This window comes from Myotis lucifugus, unplaced genomic scaffold, assembly GCF_000147115.1.
Source record: "Myotis lucifugus unplaced genomic scaffold, Myoluc2.0 scaffold_194, whole genome shotgun sequence".
NCBI lineage: Eukaryota > Metazoa > Chordata > Mammalia > Chiroptera > Vespertilionidae > Myotis > Myotis lucifugus.
The window spans coordinates 2,535,258-2,553,751 of NW_005871242.1; the positions used below are offsets into that span (position 1 = coordinate 2,535,258).

At 50.6% G+C, this 18,494-nt stretch overlaps 1 protein-coding gene across 1 annotated transcript; it reads left to right on the forward strand.

The window, feature by feature from the left end:
- The first annotated feature begins 628 nt into the window (after window positions 1-628).
- Window positions 629-6,953, forward strand: SFRP1 (secreted frizzled related protein 1). The gene is given in 3 exon segments (XM_014462906.2): window positions 629-1,084; window positions 1,087-1,242; window positions 6,173-6,953. Coding segments are annotated over 3 exon segments (783 nt in total). The 5' UTR covers window positions 629-699; the 3' UTR covers window positions 6,415-6,953.
- The last annotated feature ends 11,541 nt before the right edge of the window (window positions 6,954-18,494 follow it).

An 18,494-nucleotide genomic window follows, 5' to 3' on the forward strand; every position in this document is an offset into this window, starting at 1 on the left:
CAGAGAACGAAACCGAAGAGGTGAGCTGCTTGTCTGGTAGGCTGTTGTTTGAAATGAGGAAAAGGTGTAAAAAAAAAAAAAGTCTTCATTATCTCATGGATTTGCAAGTTCAGTTAAATTCCTCGCTTCTCTCCGACCCGACGCAAGTTAATTACAGCGTTAAACATTCTCTTCATGCACCCTACACTTCTATTGCCCCGTCCTTTTATTTTCCCTTTTTCCTCTCTTTGTTTCCCTTCTTTTATTTACTTATTTCTTATTTTGCGTCTTAAGGGGTGTTGACCTGTGTTTAGTTCTAGTAAACCGAACCCTGTTGCAAGTGAAGCGATTGGCTAATTGCGCGGGTGACTGACGTGCTAAATGAGTGCGGCTCGCCGCAGCCCCGAGCTGATTGGCTGCGCGGGAGGCTCAGAGGGCTTTGCAACGGGAGCACCGGGCACTCGAGTCCTGCAGCCTCGGGAGTAGGTGCCGCGCTCCCGGGAGCCCGGGCAGCACTCAGGCCGCGCGCTCCCCTCCCCGCAGCAGGCCGAGGGCCGCCACCCGCCAGGAACTGGGCAGGGGGCGCGCCGGGAGCCCGGGCCGGGGCGGGGACGGCGCCTTTTGTCGCCCGGGAGACTCCTGAAAGTTTGCGGCGGGACGCGCGCGGGGAAGGCGGCCGAGGCAGCCCCGACGTCGCGGGAGCGAGTGCGCGGAGCCAGCATGGGCAGCGGGCGCGGCGCGGGGGGCCGGCGCGGGGCCGCCGGGGGCGTGCTGCTGGCGCTGGCGGCCGGGCTGCTGGCCGCGGGTTCGGCCAGCGAGTACGACTACGTGAGCTTCCAGTCGGACATCGGCTCGTACCAGAACGGGCGCTTCTACACCAAGGCGCCGCAGTGCGTGGACATCCCGGCGGACTTGCGGCTGTGCCACAACGTGGGCTACAAGAAGATGGTGCTGCCCAACCTGCTGGAGCACGAGACCATGGCCGAGGTGAAACAGCAGGCCAGCAGCTGGGTGCCCCTGCTCAACAAGAACTGCCACATCGGCACCCAAGTCTTCCTCTGCTCGCTCTTCGCGCCCGTCTGCCTGGACCGGCCCATCTTCCCGTGCGCTGGCTCTGCGAGGCCGTGCGGGACTCCTGCGAGCCGGTCATGCAGTTCTTCGGCTTCTACTGGCCCGAGATGCTCAAGTGTGACAAGTTCCCCGAGGGGGACGTCTGCATCGCCATGACCCCACCCAATGCCACCGAAGCCTCCAAACCTCAAGGTAAGCCCTCCCTTCTCCGATGCCCGGGGTGGCTGGGGACCCCGGGATTGGCCCGGCTGCAGCGGAGGCTGCGGGAAAGCCCCTGCCACGGCCGACCCCGCGGCTGCCGCTCCACCCCGGAGTTCGGACGTGCTCCCTAGAGACTGCTCTTAAGCTGTGCAGAATGATTTTTCACAGCTTGCAGTCCGTCCCAGGTGTTGCCTAGCGCCCCTCCCGATCCAGGTGCAAGGACCTTGGGGCTCGCCCGGCGGCGACGGCTGAGCCTCCCCCCTTCCCTACACGGGGTCCCGCTTCTGCAGCCGCTCCTCCTGGGGTCCAGTCTCTCCTTTCCACACCTGAAACAAAGCCTAAAGCTCCAAATGAAAGGGGAGCCCGTCTCTCCTCTGGGAGAGAACCGAGTCCCCATCGCAGCGCTTAACACCCCAGACAGGATGCGCCAGGAGGGAAAAACCCAATGCCGTAGAAAGCCCAGAAAGGCCGGGAACATGCTAAGGAGCAGCTTTATTTTCAGAGGTTCCATGAGGGTTTAAACAAACAAACAAACAAACAAACAACTTTTCCCTTAACTAGTCATTCAGCCCAGGAGGGCAAGCTGCAGTTCTGGCTGAGGAAGAAAGTTTAGAAACCGGGGATTTCTGTTTCTCCACCCCTTTCAGGTAACAGTTTGGGGAGGGTTAGGGGATGGAAAGTCTCTTCTTTCTCATTCTTGCATACCCCCTGCTTCTCTCATTTACACAAATCCTCAGGTAATTAGAAAGATAAAAATGTAATTAGTTCATTGTTCGTCTCTCCTTGGGGAGTGGGATTTCTGATACTTTCTTAACTGTCTCAGGGACCACCCGAGGTTCCTCGAAGTCCCTGCCACTTTAAAGGGCAGTTCTTGAGTGGGGGGTGAGGGGGGAAATCTCGGAGAGGCAACAAAACCAAACCAGCAAAACCCCCAACTTGATGGCCTGACTTTTATAGGAGTGAATTCAACCCTGAATTCTTTGGAAGCAGAGTTGAGATTTAAGGATGTGGAGATAGTCCGAGATGGGGAGCCATACCCAGGTGTGCTGAGCACAGGGGCGGGTGTCGGGAGGGCTTTTCGGGTGTGGGGCTGGCTGCTTGCTGACCTCACCCATCCTCTTGTGATGCCAAAAAGGGATGCCCACTGAAGGGCGTGTTCCCCCAGAGTGAGGGTGGGGGTAGGTATGGGGCAAGGGGCACCCTGAACTTTGAATGCACTTACTTATTCTAGGAAGGGAGAAGATCAGTCTGATGTACTTGAGGTTGGGTGGCGTGGGTCCCGGCCGGTTGGAAAGGCAGCAGCCTGCCTGCAGTGGCGAAGTCCGGGCACCTCTTGCTCTCCGCTTCCTGGGTGTCTGCACAGGGTTAACCTTTGGGAAGTGCAACCCTGAGAGCTGAGCAATTACCTAGAGCAAACAAAGCACTTTGTGTTCTGTGTGGAGCCATCCCCTGCAGCCCATAGCATTTTCCTCCTTCCCTTCCCCCGCCGAGGGCCACTGGGGGATTAGCCCAGCCCAGCCCTGCTCCGCGAGGCTGTGGCCAGCTCTGCTTGGGCCGAGTCCACTCATCTTTCTGGGACAGCTAGTTGGTGGACATGGAGATCTTTGGGGGAATACTTTCTGGGGGAAGATGGGAAGACTGGCTGGGGAGCCTACTGAGGAAGGGGAAATAATCCTCCCAGCTGAACTCCAAAGTCTGGGTGTCTTCTTGAAGCCGTTTACTCTTTGGCTGCTGTTCCACTTGTCTGCTTCCCCTTGCCTGGGCCTTTTTGTACATCCTCCTCTCTCCTTCCTCTGTCCAAGTAGTCACCTTCCCAAGACCAGCTGCTGAACAGAGAGAGGGGCTGTGAGAGGTCCAGTCAGGTGTGGGACCAGGGAACTGGTTCTCCCTCGGCATTTTTTGGTGAGAGGCTCTGCTTTGAGAAGGAATCTGTTCCTCCCCAGCACTACAGCCACTCAGAGGGAGCCCCACAGGACTTCCTCTGAGGCAGGATGGCCACTGGAGGTGGAAAAGCTCTGTGTGTGTGTGTGTGTGTGTGTGTGTGTGTTGGGACAGGCTGAGATGACCGCACTACTGGTCATTAAAACCTTATGGCTGGTAGCTCCCGAATAACAACTGGTACTTCTGGATGGCAATAAGTACACATGCACTATTTTTATTGTTTTATTCTTAAAAATTAAAAGTTTTCAAAGCAGCATCAGATCTCTGCATGATTTAGCTGATTTCTGTTTACAAACTTTGTGGCTATGTGTTATTAAAGATAAACTTAGTTATGAGAAATGAGGCAAAAGACACCCCCCCCCCCCCAAAAAAAAAGGCCATGGCCTGAGCATCTGTTATGGGAGAGGCGATGGTTCTTTCCCCAGGAAAGTTATTTCTAAGTCTTGCACTTACATTAGACCTGTGCACTCTGATAAGTTGTTCCCCCTCCCTGCCAGGTTTTACTGATTGAAGTTTGAACAAGCAAATACTTTTAGTTTAGTTTTGCTGTTTACGCATGTTGTGCATTAAATCAGCCTGGCTGTTGTAGTCACAGATCGCAGAGGCCGCAGTGTGATCATTATGACCAAGAGCCTTCCACAGAGCCCCTTCTCCATGTATCCAGGAGATGGCTGGGGAAGACCTCCTGTGTGTGTGTGTGTGTGTGTGTGTGTGTGTGTGTGTGAGAGAGAGAGAGAGAGAGAGAGAGAGAGAGAGGGAGGAAGAGGGAGAGAGAAGGGGGGGATGTGCTGTGTTTGAGAGGGGGGTAGAGAATGTGCGAGGTACATGTGTGCGCATTGATTTTAAAAAATTCACTTAATCCTGATTCCACTGTGGGACTTTCTCTTCTACTTCCCTTTAAATATTAATAAAACACAAAAAACGTTTTAGGTTTTGGTTCCTTTGCTTTAAACATTATTTTAAATACACTTTCAAAGGGGTTTTGTTCCACCTCTCAGACAGATGACTGGGTGGATTTCTCCTGCTGAGGCAGCCTGTGGGGCCCCAAGGACAATCGGAGGGGCACAGATTAATATTGCATTACACATTCCTCCCTTCTCTGGATCAAGCTGCTGCTGCTCCAGAGTCTGCTGCTGCTCCAGAGTCGGCTATAAGGAAAGCAAGATGGGGGGAAGCCACGTTGAGCTCACCTCAGCAAGATCCTGCAGCCCTGAGAGGCACTGGCGGCCAAAGGTCACGGATGGCACTGCGGGAAGTGCCCCTGTGGGGAACTCAGTGTGTGGAGCGGATGGAGACCTGGTGTTTACATGCTGATGGCCCTGGTCCCGCTACTTGTTTAGTCAAGGTTGTATTCATAGAACCTTGCAATATGATAGCTTCCACTTTTTAAAAAATAAGGAAACAAGGAAAATCCCACAGCAAAGTTGATGCTCCCTCTATAAGTAACAACGTCCTTCCCATATTGCGGGACTTCCTTTCCCTGTTTTTCTCCCCAGGGAAGCAAGAACCATATGTAAAACTCTGGCTAAGTTTTTCCCTTTGTTAGAAACACTACCAATTTCAAATTTGATTTTGTGTGAAAAGCAAATTTCCAACATCTGGGCCAAAAGACAGTCAGACAGTCTTCTGCTTGGAGTGTGGCTATGGTTCCTGCTGCACTGAGAATCGGGACGGTGTTTGGCTCTGGGTACAAAGACTAAGGCATGTGGTCTCTGCTAGGCCATGTAGGGACCCTGCTGGGAAGTGGGGTGTGGGTGGCCAGCTCTGGGCCAGTTATGTCCTGGGAACAGCATTGATCTGGGAGGGCTGTGCAGCTCCCTACCTACCCCCCATCTTGGGAGGCTTTGCTCATTTCACTGAGCCATAGGGGAGCTCACTGAGTCGCCATGGAGAGGGAAGGGAGGGAGCAGGATGAAGAGCCTTATATTTGAGCAAAGGTCACTCAGTACACATCCTTCCTTGGGGTGACTTTCCTTTGCTCCTTAGCTCCGGCCTGGCATGGCCTCTAATGCTGTGCCAAGGATGGAGTGCCCTTGGAACATGCTAATGCTTTCTTCCTAGATCATGGATAAAACTCCAGGTGGTTTGAGAGATGGTGATAGTGATGATGGTGGTAGTGGTGGTGGTGAGGATGGTGATGGTGATGATAAGCCACTACGCCCTTCTGGGGATTCCACTGTACCACTTTCTCCCTGCCCTTCCACAGAGACAGTTTATCTCCTCAGGATCCCTCTAGCACCAGCAGCATTTTATCTTAGAGGAGGCCTCTAGCCCTGGCCTCAGATGCCTCTTCCCCTGGAGCTTAGCCACCTATCAGTGGCCCTCAGGTCAGCCATACACACATCTCTTCAAAGCACTTCACAGTGCTGTGAAAATGCCTCCAGAGGGTCTCTCCCATCCAGCTCTCTCCTCCCATTTGGCAGCTCTTGCTAGCAATTGCCCTTTTGGAGAGGGGTGTTCTGGGGTTAGAGTTCATGAGTTGGCTGAGTTTTTATTTATTGGCTCCTGAAGAGCCGGTCAGATTGACCTGCTGTCTTGTTGGGAGTTTGGGAATGGGAAGGGGGTGGGAATTGGATGGGGGATATTTAAAAGAGAGGGAGGAAAAGAACAGGAAACCAACAACTGGAATAGATGTGTTTGGTTTATAAGTCAACTTTTCCCTGAGACCCACCATACCCCATTAAGCCACAGGTTACAGGACTGCTTCCACCCAGCCCGATATTGTTGCTTTAAATAGGTGTGCCATATTCAACAGCTCTAGCCCCGAAATTTTCAAGAAGCCGTATGTCTGCTTATAGCTTTAGGTTGTGGGCTTTAGGAGTCTTCTTTTTGATTTTCAGGTTGCCCTTCAGAAATTCCAGAAGACCTTTAACTACTTTCTTTCTGGTCGTGGGTTGATGTCTTTCCCAGGGAAGGCTTCTCTCTGCACCCATTAACCCCATAACTCACAGCTCCTTTTTCTCCTCCTCTCCCTTCCTAGGCACAACTGTGTGTCCTCCATGTGACAACGAGTTGAAATCTGAAGCGATAATTGAGCATCTCTGTGCGAGCGAGTTTGGTAAGAAAGCATCCCTGGCTGCCTTGGGGAGGTTTGGCATTCCCAGGTTCCTCCTGGCCCATATCCCTGCTGAACAGAGCCTGTTGATGCGTCTTTTTGGGGCGCTATGTTCTCTACTTCCAGCCTCCCTTGTGGCTACTTTTCTCAGGCAGATGGAAGACTAGACAGGGTGGGGATCCGGGCGGTTGTTATTAAAGTCAAACTTTGCTTTTGTCCTTCTGTGTGGGAGGTCCCTGGACAGGATTTTGGCGACCTTCTCTAGGAGCGAGGGGTAGACTTGGGGACAGGTGGACAGGAACTAGGGGGAAACACCACTCCTTGGACACTACCAGGAGGCACAGTGGGCAGCTAGGGCTGGTCTTCTCTCCGCACCGGCTCTTTCTCCATCCACCCCTAGGTGTCAGCACCACTCTACCCAGGATCTAAAATGGCTGGAGGCTGGGTGCCTTCCTAGGGAGGTGAGTCTACTGTTAGGGCACTCAGAGAAGGGACCCCTATCAGGTCCTTCCAGGCAAAGAAAATTGACACCCCCACAGGATTGGGATTTAGCTTCCTTTTCCCCAAATCACTGTGGGTTAAAGGGGAATTTCGAATCAGCACTTAGAGCCCAGGAGAAGGGCTTGATGTGTCCCGGGGAGCTGATCTCAGGTGGCCTTTCAGGGACGGTCCCTGGTGGGGATGTGGTGGAAGACCTGTGCTCCAGACACCGTGGCGTCTCTCCTCTGGGAGAAATAAATGTTCACTGCATCCATTTGAACAGCTGACTCCCTTGTGCCTGCCTCTATTTTATGGTCTGGGCCAGGCCTGCTTTGCTGAAGGACAGGTTCAGCCTGACGCGAACAGGGGGTTTCTCATGATGCCTGCACCGTGTCCCTGAGGCTGGATTTTGTACAGAATTCTTACCAGGAAAAGCAGAACAGTAAGTAACGTGAGTGTGCCCCTTCAGAACCACCACCACACATCACCAAGTACACGAAAAGGCCTCGTCCTGGCAAAGTGCCACGTCTGAATGAGCTGCACACGTATGTGCGTGCACACGCAAGTTAAAGGACATTGTACATATGACAGATGTGCTCTCAGGGTATTTGCCATTGTGACTGAAGACACGTTGGGGAATTGAGACCCTTTGCCATGGAGAGCTTCTTGAGGAGGGATGTGTTTTGCGTGCTTCATTTCTTTCTTTTTTTTAAAAAAAATATTTTTATTGATTTCAGAGAGGAAGGGAGAGGGAGAGAGAGACAGAAACATTAATGATGAGAGAGGATCATTGATTGGCTGCCTCCTGTATGCCCCACACTGGGGATCGAGCCCGCAACCTGGGCATGTGCCCTTGACCAGGATCGAACTTGGTATCCTTCAGTCCATAGGCCAATGCTTTATCCACTGAGCCAAACTGGCCAAGGCTGCATGCTTCATTTCTACACTAGGTGTCTCCGTCTGCCTCCTTCATCCTTGGGGAGGACAGCAGGACCTCAAAGATTTGGTCTATTCTGCATTTTGCTGCTTGTGTTTGTCACATACTTTTCCTTGTTGTCATCTTAAATGAACTCAAATGAAATTGTTATAGAGAGCTCTGATTACCCCGCCATCTGACCGTAGTGGCATTTGCTTCTTGATGGTCACACTCTTGCTTCGTCAGAAGGTGTTCAATGCCAACCTGGTGGGTCTCCTGTGAGTAAGCCTGTGGGTACGCAGCCCCTCACTGCCTTAGCAACAAGCAACATCCACACATGGGATTGGGATTTTTTTCCCCTAAGAAATGGAGAAAAAGAACATAAAATCTCTCAGAAATCCTGATGGGAAGCCTTTTGCTGCGTGGCTGGGGCAGGAAGAATCTGCTCACGTATGGCTGTGTTCCTGAAGGATCCTTAGGAGGGATGACTAAGGGGCCACTCTTGTAGATTTCATTGATCCTCTTCCGCTATTGTAAATCACCACACTTACTTTCAGAAATTGGCCCCCTGGCAGTTCATCAAATCCAGGGAATTGAATGAAACTCTGAAAGGTAATATATTAGCTGATGTGAATGCTCATGTGACTTCTATCAGGCTCAGCTCCTGAGGGAAGAGTGATGGAAAAACCCTGGAACTGAGTGTGGCGGTGACTAGCAGGGGGTGTCTTCCTGGTATGGAGCTCAAATCCAGTGCATCTGATTATTCATTGATTCACATGTCTATTCATTCAATGTTTCTTGAGTGCAAAGCCCTGTGCTAGATGCCATATAAAAAAATACTTACCTAGGGTAAATTGAAATTTAACTTTAAGAAATTTAAAATCCTGACCAAACACTAATCAATGATTTTCTAGACACTATGGAGTCATTTTATAACTCACCAGCTGAAGAGAGGGGCTGTGGGGACTCAAGGCCAAAGTTAATTAATGCCAAGGAAGTGCGAGAAGAGAATCCATGCTTATGCCCCGATTGTAGTCTGGAACATACCAACCTGGACTTGTCATCAGGTCTCCTCTAATCTCCCCCAATTACCTACCAAAATTCTGGTAACTAGGGGCGTTGTGGCAACTAGTGACCCTGGAGACATTCCCTAGAGGTGAGCTGAGGAGTCAAGCCTTGGGAAAGAATTTGAATGTGAAAGGTTGACCTTTTGGTGTAGGGTAAGAGTCTGGTGCTCAGGTAACTCACCTGGGGGTGGACACCTTTTCCCTTAAAAAGTAGGTGCCTACTAGGTGAGCAGGTGAGTGAGCAAGCGCCTGCGCACGGCTTCCAGGAGAGAGGGCTCTATCTTATTTTAATAACCAATCAGGTCTTGGTGAATCTGAGTGACTGTTTGGGACTGTGTTCTTTTATTTTATTTTTTTTAAATTTATTTATTTATTTTTAAATATATATTTTATTGATTTTTTACAGAGAGGAAGGGAGAGAGACAGAGAGTCAGAAACATCAATGAGAGAGAAACATCGATCAGCTGCCTCCTGCACATCTCCCACTGGGGATGTGCCCGCAACCCAGGCACATGCCCTTGACCGGAACCGAACCTGGGACCTTTCAGTCCACAGGCCGACGCTCTATCCACTGAGCCAAACCGGTTTCGGCGGGACTGTGTTCTTTTAGCTCCGAGATTATTTTCTTCTTGGGTTCATAGAACTTTTGACTTCCTCCCAGAACGTACAGGTCATCTTATCAAGTTCACTTATTTCATAAATAAGGACTCTGACTTTCCCAACTGGAGTTCTTTGACTCTCTGTCATGTTGTGACTCTCTGTCATGTTGCCTTCCTCTTTAAGAGAAGACGAACGGCCACCGGACTTTGCCTAGAGACGTTTATCTCTCCAGCGTGGGTGTGGTATATGCGAGGCCTCTTTGATTTGGATGCAGAGAGACTTTTAGTTTTTTATTTGTAATGTTCTTCTAAGACAATAAGTAGGGCTCCTCCCCTCCTCTCTGCAGGGGCTGAGCACCCTGAAGAATGCAGCCTTGTGGGGAACTTGTTCTGAGCTGAGTTCAAGTAAGTGAGGCAGTTAGCTTACACTGATGGGATTCAATTAGGAAACAAAGACATTCGGCAATGTAAGATGACACACAACAGAAAAGAAAAAGAACATTTTACTCCCTACTCCAGGGATCAAACTTTGCAGTAAGTGGCCCTGACATCCCGGATGGGAAGACATCAGGTTGTTGGAAGGCTCTCTGTGAGCTCCAGGAACAAGGGGTGCATTCCTTCTGGGTCAGCACGCACACTTGCCCTCCTGCCAACTCCTCCTCGGACTCCCGCATGGCCTACCATCCCTCCTCCTCGGGCAGTGCACGCTTAACTCTGCCTGGTGTGCTTGGCCACCAGTCTCTCCACCCCTGCGCTGGACCCCCTCGGTTCAGAACACATTTTTTCCCCCAACAGGGAAAAGCATCAGTAGAAACACCTGTGTGCTGATGCTCAGGAATGCAGTTGGATCAGCCTGGATCAAGCACCAGATGGGGTAGCCAGAAGTTAGGTGGTGCAGTTTCTGAATTCAAGTTGGTGGCCAGCCTGCGTGCAGTGCTCAATTTAGGACGTGCCGATCTGCTTTTTGTCCTCTCTGGTTTTCCTGCTACGTGACAACAGGCTGCTGCTCTCTCCTCTTACGCAGGCCAATATAGTATTGCAAGTGGCCACACTAATGATCCTGCTGTTAGTAACCCAGTGCCCATGGCCGTCTTCAGGTCAGCTTGTCCCGGGGATGTGAGGGTCTGATTTATAATTGCTGCCAGGTTAGAACCCCACCTCTGGCCACTCACTCTAGCTTCTCCAGTATCTGCAAACACCCTTAAGCTTTTCTGCTGGAAATGTGCATGATGATGAGATAGTTCAGAGCTTTCTTTTACCGGCTTCCACAGTTTTCTTGAACTCGAGAGTTCAGTTGACAACTTCTTTAGCCTGGTATTTCCTCACTGTGGAAAAAGATTTCTTTGCTCCCAGAAATTTTCCTTGCTTTCTGGAAGGATTCCCCCCCCCCCCATTTATATGTTTCCTCATAAAGAGTAAAAACACACTTTTGCAACACTAAAAACGAGTCAAATAGGAAAGCAAAAAATCAGCTCTCACAGTTAAGTGTTTGGGAGTATTTCCTACAAGAAGGATGTTTGAAGATTCCTGCACCTTCGCAAATCTGTTCTCACTCCTTTTCCAAGGTGTCTTGGCTGTGCTGCTGTTCGGAGACACAGTGTTTTACGCTGAAGGGCTGTTTGATCTCTTGCAAAGAGTAGGTCCAGCCTTTCCAAACTAAGCCCCGAGTTTCCTCCCACAGAGGAGGAAAGCTGGCTGCCAGCAAAATAATTGCAACATCTGTAAGCTGCTTGAGAGCAGGGTCTGTATCTTGTACCGTATTTTACTTAATATAAGATGCCCATTAATTGTGAGATGCACTATTGGTTTGGTACCACTAACAAAGAAAACATAGTTTGTGTTCAAATGTAACGATAATCCGTGTCTTAGAATGAACAGAACAAGGTCTGCTTGTACTTAGAGCCTCTGGCACGGTGTCTTAGACATGGAGGCACAATTAAATGTTTGTCAGATGAGAATGTAAGTGACACAGGATGGCAGGGATTTGGGAACTGGACTTCCTTTTTTAATAAAAGGACGAAGGCTCCTTTCCAAGTGAATATGTGCCACTTGTTTATTAAGTCCAAGGAAAACCACATGCCCTGGTGGGGGTGGCTGAGTGTATATGTAAAAGAAAAAGAAGCCCTAGCATTCAGAAATCTAGTTCAGTCAAAGTGAAATTAAATAGACATGAGAGAAGGGAAACAAAGGCTTAAGGGTGTTTGCAGATACTGGAGAAGCCAGAGAGAAGGCTAATAGACAATCTCTAAAATACATAACCCATCCCCAGCTCTATAACCCATCCCCAGCTCTGTCTATAGTCAGAAGGAGTTGTGGCATCTCATGTGAGAGAAGAGACAGGGAAGTGTAATGCCCAGCTCACGGCCAGAGACCAGCCAGAGACCAGTCTAGTCTTCCCAGGCACAAGGCGGGCTGGACAGTGCACAGACCTCGCCGAACCAGGAGCCTTCCAAGCCTTCGAGTTGGCTGGGTGAGTTGTGATGTCATTCCTGGCTCACCCACCGTCTCAGATAGGAGAGTTCCTGAATAGAGGCCAGACCTGGGGTCCTGGCCAGACGAAGCAGGTCTTGAGCAGTTTGGATTGAGGTCAGATCGGGAGCACCTTGCACTCGGAAGTCACGTTGAGGAACGGAGGAAAAGCTGGGGAAAGAGCCCTAGTTCCCCCACTGGTGAGGGTGGTGCATCCCATCTCCTCTCAGTCCTTCTTGTCTATACCTGTCTCGAGAGGACAGTTAGATAAAGCAAATTTCAATGAGAAGCACTTCTCTTTAGCATCTTTGAACCTGTGAAAGCATATTTAAGTGTGAGAAAGTACACAGAAACCCATGATCCATGGGTGGGCATGGCGTTTTCTGGGACTGAGTTCAGCCCTCCCTCTCCTACTGTATGAATACTCTGCAGCACTGGGCAAATCTCTCAACCCTCCCCCAACCCTCAGTTTCCCTCTAAGAAATGACAACTGATAGCCAGGTATAGGTTTTGATAAGGAGCAGATGAGCTAGTGGGTAAGGAACCCAGTCCTGGGCCCAGCAAACAGGCTGGACTCACTGAACATTCATTTTGGGGCTCTCTGCAGGTACAGCAGTAGCCCAGCGACCTGTCCCTGGCACTGGAGGCCTCCCTTTGTGACTCTCACCAGAGAAATGAACTCTGCTCTCGGCTTATTTGTCGAAATCTTTCCTGAACTGAATTCTGGTTTCAGCTCTCCCGCCTCCTTGCACCGTGCTGGAATGGTGGCTTTTCTTTGTACTAAGACATAGCTAGGTATGGACTTGGTTGGTTCAGGATTGGCTGACACGTGACTTCCCCCTCTTTGTGGTGAAGTCCAGGTCTGACCTGGGGAGGGTCAGTTGCCAAACGGTGATGTACTCTCCAACCTGTGACTCTATAATTCTCCGGGTGTGAGTAGCCCTGCCCAATTGCCTAGCCCTCATCTTTAAAAAAATTTAATGTGGTAAAATGTACATAACATAAAGTTTACCATTTTTAAGTATACAGTTTCATGGCATGGAGTACATTCCCATTGTTGTCAGTCGTCACCCCCATTCGTCTTTGGTTATTTCTCATCATCCCAAATTGAAACTCTACCCAAACACTAACTCCCCATTCTTCTCTCCCCTCACTCCCAGAAACCACCATTCTACTTTCTGTCTCTATGACTTTGACTATGCTAGGTACCGAATATAAGTGGAATCCTACAGTATTTATCCTTTTGTGTCTGGCTTATTTCACTTAACGAATGTCCTCTTTATCATCTGATGTATACACAAACTATCCTGGACAAGGGGGGGAAGGAGGATTTGCCCTCCAATTCACCCCTGCTCTCTGAAGCCTCTCTGAGACTGGCTGGAGGAAGAGGGGTAAAGGATGAGCTCGAAGAGAGGGGCTGTTCGTAACCCACACAAGTGGCCCATTTCTTTGAGCGTTGTCTTGCTCATCTGTACCCCATTGTCATTAGATCTGCTGAGCATGATGGGGCCTCAAGATCAGCCAGTCCAGGGCTTTTATCCTAAAGGCTGAGGAAAAGGAAGGCTCAGATAGAGGAGTTAGCCAGTTGATTGCCCAAGGCCACTCCGCCTGGCATCCCTTACAGGTTTTGTTCCCATCAGCACGTACCTGGGTAGCCAGTCCAGATTCCATACCCTTCCTCCTTCATGTTCTCTCACGCCCATCACATTTCCGTCCTGCCAGGAACGGTAGAGGAAGCTCCCTGGGAAGGGGGCACAGGGTGTTCCTTCACTACTTCAGAGTTTGTGGGATATAAATGGGCTGATGTCTGTGCCTAACACATAGAAAGGGCTCAGCAGTCGCTGATTTCTTTCTTTGTGGAGAGAAGCAGGTAGTACAGTAGGATATAAAGAACATATGCCTCGGGCCAGACGGGCTTGGATTAAATCCCAACCCGATAAACTGAGCAACTTGAGGAAGTCTCTCAACCTCCCCGAGCCTATCTCCTCACTTGTAAAATGTGGACGGCGATTCCTGTGTCACTGGGGGGAGAACTGAATTAATCAAGTGTGTATAGTTCTTGGAATATGGTGGCTGCTCCATCCCTAGCCATGTTCTCTTCTTATTCAAAAAGATTGTATCAGGATGGAAATCAGCCCAGGTAAGAAGAGCCTGGCACTAATGAAATCTGGTTGGCAAAAAAAAAAAAAAAAAATGTTAGGACATGGAATGGAATGTCCCGATTAATTCTCTGGTTAAAAGAGGATTATGCTGAAGAAGCCTTTTAAAAAGCCCAGAAACTCCAGTCTGTATTTGGAAAAGCTTTAAAAGTTTTATGCAACTTCAAGGTGCTGTAGTTAAAAAACCAAACCCAAACCCAAACCAAACCCAAGCAGACAAAATAAAACACACAAACCCTACCTACTAGCAGTTTTAGTTAGATGCCACCCTTACGTCATCGTAAGGCTGGATGTCATCAGACGGCCAAGCCTGCAGAACACAGGGAGCTTGGGCTGAGTGTAGACCAAGCCTAGGACATGCTGACCCACGCTTTTTCTTTGTGTTTTTGTGTGTTACTTAGAAATCATATTCCTAATATGAGCTTTTCTGCTCATAATTCATTAGGCCTGTTTAAGAGGGACTTAGACCTTGTGTGTTGAACTTCCGTCCATCCTCCCCTTTTCTCAAGCAGTATCTGCAGGGCAGTTTTTAATTCCCTTTCCAACAACTGCCTTGTTGATGTTCGATAGGTGCTCCTTTGGACCGAAACAGAGGCGGTTGAGAAGCAACCGAACATTTAAATATTGGTAAATTTTGTCCAATTTTGCAGAAATGAGCCAGAAACTCCAGTCTGTATTTTTTTTTTTTTTAAAGGAGAACAAATGGCCACAGAAATGTCAGGCCCTTGCCCTGCCTCAGCCTGCTTAGAGCAGCCAATTAAACATGCATTAGCTTTGAAAGGCTTCTCAAAGGCCTATAGATTGCACTCGAAATCTTTGTTTAGTCTTTCAGGAACACTGTCACATGGATGATTTATCAAAGAAAGTTGTTTATCTGGCAGTAAAATAAACTCCGGGCCTGTTCAGGCTAAGGTTTCCCGTGAATTTCTACCAAGGTAAACACTGCTAACTGGCAGGTTGCAGATTCCGTGTGAAAGCCAGACACATACAATAAATATTTGAGCTACAGCTTTGCCGTGTAAGAGGACGGGCCTGTCACTAGCGCTGTCACTCTCCCTGTGCCGGGAGGACCTGGCGCTGCAGCCTGGCCGCTGGGCCGCCAGGATCGAGAACTGGCAGCGCCTGTGTGCGCAGAGGCCGCCCCTATTGCGCGGGCCTCCCTGGGCTTGAGTGCCACTTAATGCTGGCACTGGGGACTTCCTGGCTCAGAGGGGGACCAGCCTCAGACGGCTTCCCTCAGCATCGAATACACAGCCGGTGATGAGTTATGAGGGACGTGAACCAGAAGCGGCCGGCTTAGGTTTCTTTGAAAATAGACATTTGTTGAACCAAATTGGCAGGGGGCTGGGGCGTGTTGAGTGATTTGGGAGCTGGGGCCAGGGCACGGTGGGAGGGGGAGATCATTGTGAATTCTGCTGAGCTGGAATTCTAGCGCCAGAAGGGCCCAGGTGCTTCCCCGGGGTCCCCAGCTTTGCTCACTGGTGGTGGTCGCGAGAGATCCCCTTGGGAGTAAAGAGGGCACGTCCTGCTCTGCGGGTGCTGCAGCGAGTACCCAGGACCATCTGAGTGATGAGTGAATGAACAGACGAAAGGGGAGGATGGAGAAGAGAGGAAATAAGCCTTCTCCATCTTGAATGGAAGCTATGGTGGTCATTGTTCATCGTGGCTTTCTAGGGAGTGACCGCTGAGTTATAAACCGCTGCTTCTCAGTCCCAGAGGCTGGAGCTTCCAGACCACCGTGCTTGGTCAGGACTGAGTTTCACTTAGAGCAGGACCGAGTTTCATGGTGTCTGCGGGTACCTCCCATAACTTAGGCGCCACCCTGGGCCCCTGCCATGCCGACCTCCGTGCTGGGTCAGGGAGAGGAACCAGGACCCTGGAGAACAGGTGACGCCTGTGTCTGTTTGATGAGGACTTTTCAGGTTGGGCTCGTGTGCGGGGCATCTGTGCTCAGGGTTGAGTCCCAAGAATAAACGGCCTTTCCAGGTTGGGGTTGCGAGGCCAGGCTGCCTGGCAGCGCTTAGAGATTGATGTGCAGGTAACAGATGCTTCCTGGCTTGCAGATATTTAGGGGGATAAAGGAGTGCTTTCTGCAGGGCAGGCATAGGGAAATCATTTACAAATTCTGAAAGGATGTCTGTGAGTTGTACAGAGATGCCCACAATGTGCTTTGGCAGTGGGAGGCACTTGGGGACCAGCTCCCTGAGCTGTGTTCTGGCTCTGTCTGGCAGGATTCTGAGCAGGGTTTTGCCTTCCTTGTTTTTTCTAGCCCTTCCATCAGCATCTACCCAGGACACTTCCTGTACCTCCGATGTGTTCTCCTCTGTGTGAGCCCTTTGAAACTGAGTTCACACTGGTGTGTCTTCCATTCAGCTTCTGGGGATGGCTTTGGGGCTGCAGGTGACCCCGAACTCTGAGTCTGGCAGCAGAGCTAGGAACGGGGGCCTGGAATAAGCACTTTAGGCCCTCAGAACAGCTGGCACCGGGAGAGTCCTCTCACGTGCGCTCCACGTGGGGCAGCGGCGCCAGCTGCCATGAACTCATGGGCCTTGGATGCAGGCACTTGAGTCTGTGGCTGAGGTGGCCCCACTTCCAGGCTTCCTGAGTTCTCATCTCTGAGCGGAGGGACCTGTCCTCCAAGAATTTAAGAATCCGGTGGATGAGGCCTTCCTTGGCAGTGCTTGTTTGTCTCTGTTCCTGGTGATTTCAGATGCTCTAGTGCAGTGGTCGCCAACCGGTGGTCCGTGAGGTCCGCGAAAGGTTGGCGACCGCTGCTTTAGTGCATGGTCCCAACTCCCCGGCCTGAAGAAGGAAGGGTTTTTTCCTTTTGGGGTGGAGGCTGGAGAAATTCAGACAAGTTTCCTCGAGGAGAAAAGTAACCTAACTCAGGCTCAAGATTAATGGAGAAAGTAAAGAAGGCATTCCTGGTGTCAGGAGACGGGGGCTAGAAAAGGGCGTGAAGATTCAAAACAGATAATAATTTTAAAAGTGACCAAACTTAATGCAGCTAAATAAATGCAGGCAAAGAAAGTCACATGTCCTTTCTGACTACCAACTCAGCATCCTGTGTAAGGGCTAGTCCCAGCCAGAAATGTGGGGTCTCGAAGGCTGACTGGAGGTGTGAAGAAGAAAAGGGGTCCTCTGACCCACACCATTGCCTGTGTACCCTGCTGGCAGGGAGGCAGGGTCCCAGTGGCACCGGGACCACTTCCTATGAATGGGCAGCAGTTGGAATGAGCAGGTGTGGTTACCCATTTACTGTGACCATGGGCCTGAGTCAGAGACACCACCTGGTGGGGCAGGGCTACAGGAGGGAAGGAGGTCCATCAATAGGAATTGTCTGCTTTGGGCAAGGTGCTGGGAAGTGGAAGGGCGACACTGGGCCAATGAGGGCAGCCTCTAACCTCCAGGGAACCCGCAGCCCCCTCCACCCACAGGGAGCAGGGCTGACTGGAGAGTTACAGTCTTTGTTCTGAGATTCAGAGATGCAAGGTGCCAAATGCCAGCCACCCAGCCTCTCGGGTTACAGCTTCTTCACTCTAAGCACGTATTCATTTAAAAACAGGTGTATGATATGTGTGTGTGTGTGCACATGCATTTTCTGTTGAAAATCTATCTGCAGGAGGTGCGCATTCTTGCACAGATTTAATTCAACAGATGATTGTGGGGCTTCTACTGGGTACATGGCCCTGCTTATACTTTATACTTCATAGGCTGACTTGGCGATCAACACCCAAAGAGCTGTCAGTTGTGTGGACGGGAATGTTTGTATCCTTCTCCCCAGGGTCTAGGAAGAGGGCCATCCCTAGTCAAAGCCAAAGAGAGCCGCCGCCTCCTCCCTCTAGGTGGTGCTCTGAACCTTGAGTTGAGCCCTTGGCAAGAAAGGTAAGACCTTAGTTGGCCAGAAGATGGGTCTTATCTGTATACAATTGTCCTCACCCTCACCCTCAACCAAACATCTCTCCTGTTCCAAACATCTCACCCCTGAAGCCTGAGGTTTTGCTGTTAGCATGTCATCACAGGATGAATGAGGACCTTCTCTTTCAGGTGTCCTCCTGCTCCCCACCCAAGGGCTTCTTTTAAGAGGCTGTGGCTACAATATAGGACAAGGAGGAGAGAGGAGGCCCTCAAGGCACATCCCTTAAGGGCTCAGGGCAGCTTGGCCAGGGGTGGGCCAGCGCTGGCCACCCACTTGAAGGGGCTCCTGAAAGCGGGCCTGATGAGGTCAGCACACGGCCAGGGAAGGGGCCCATCTGCTGCGGTCGGGGCCCCCGAGAAACCTTTGTTCTGGGCGTGTGGAGCAGGAGCCAGAGCTTGTAATCAACTCCGAGTTGGGTCACCGCAGAGCCGGTCATTACCAAGAGCAGTCGTCATTAGGGGCCGTCATAAACGGCCCTGACTTTTCTCCCCAGACCTTGTTAGTGGGCCAGGCAGGCAGCAAGCACAGCGCTTCTGGAGCCAGCCCTGTAATCGCTGGCCTGGTAATGGCATTAGTCAGGGCCCGAGGGGCTGGATCAGCTCAGGTGTCCGGGGTTTTCTGGAGGAGGGAGCCAAGAG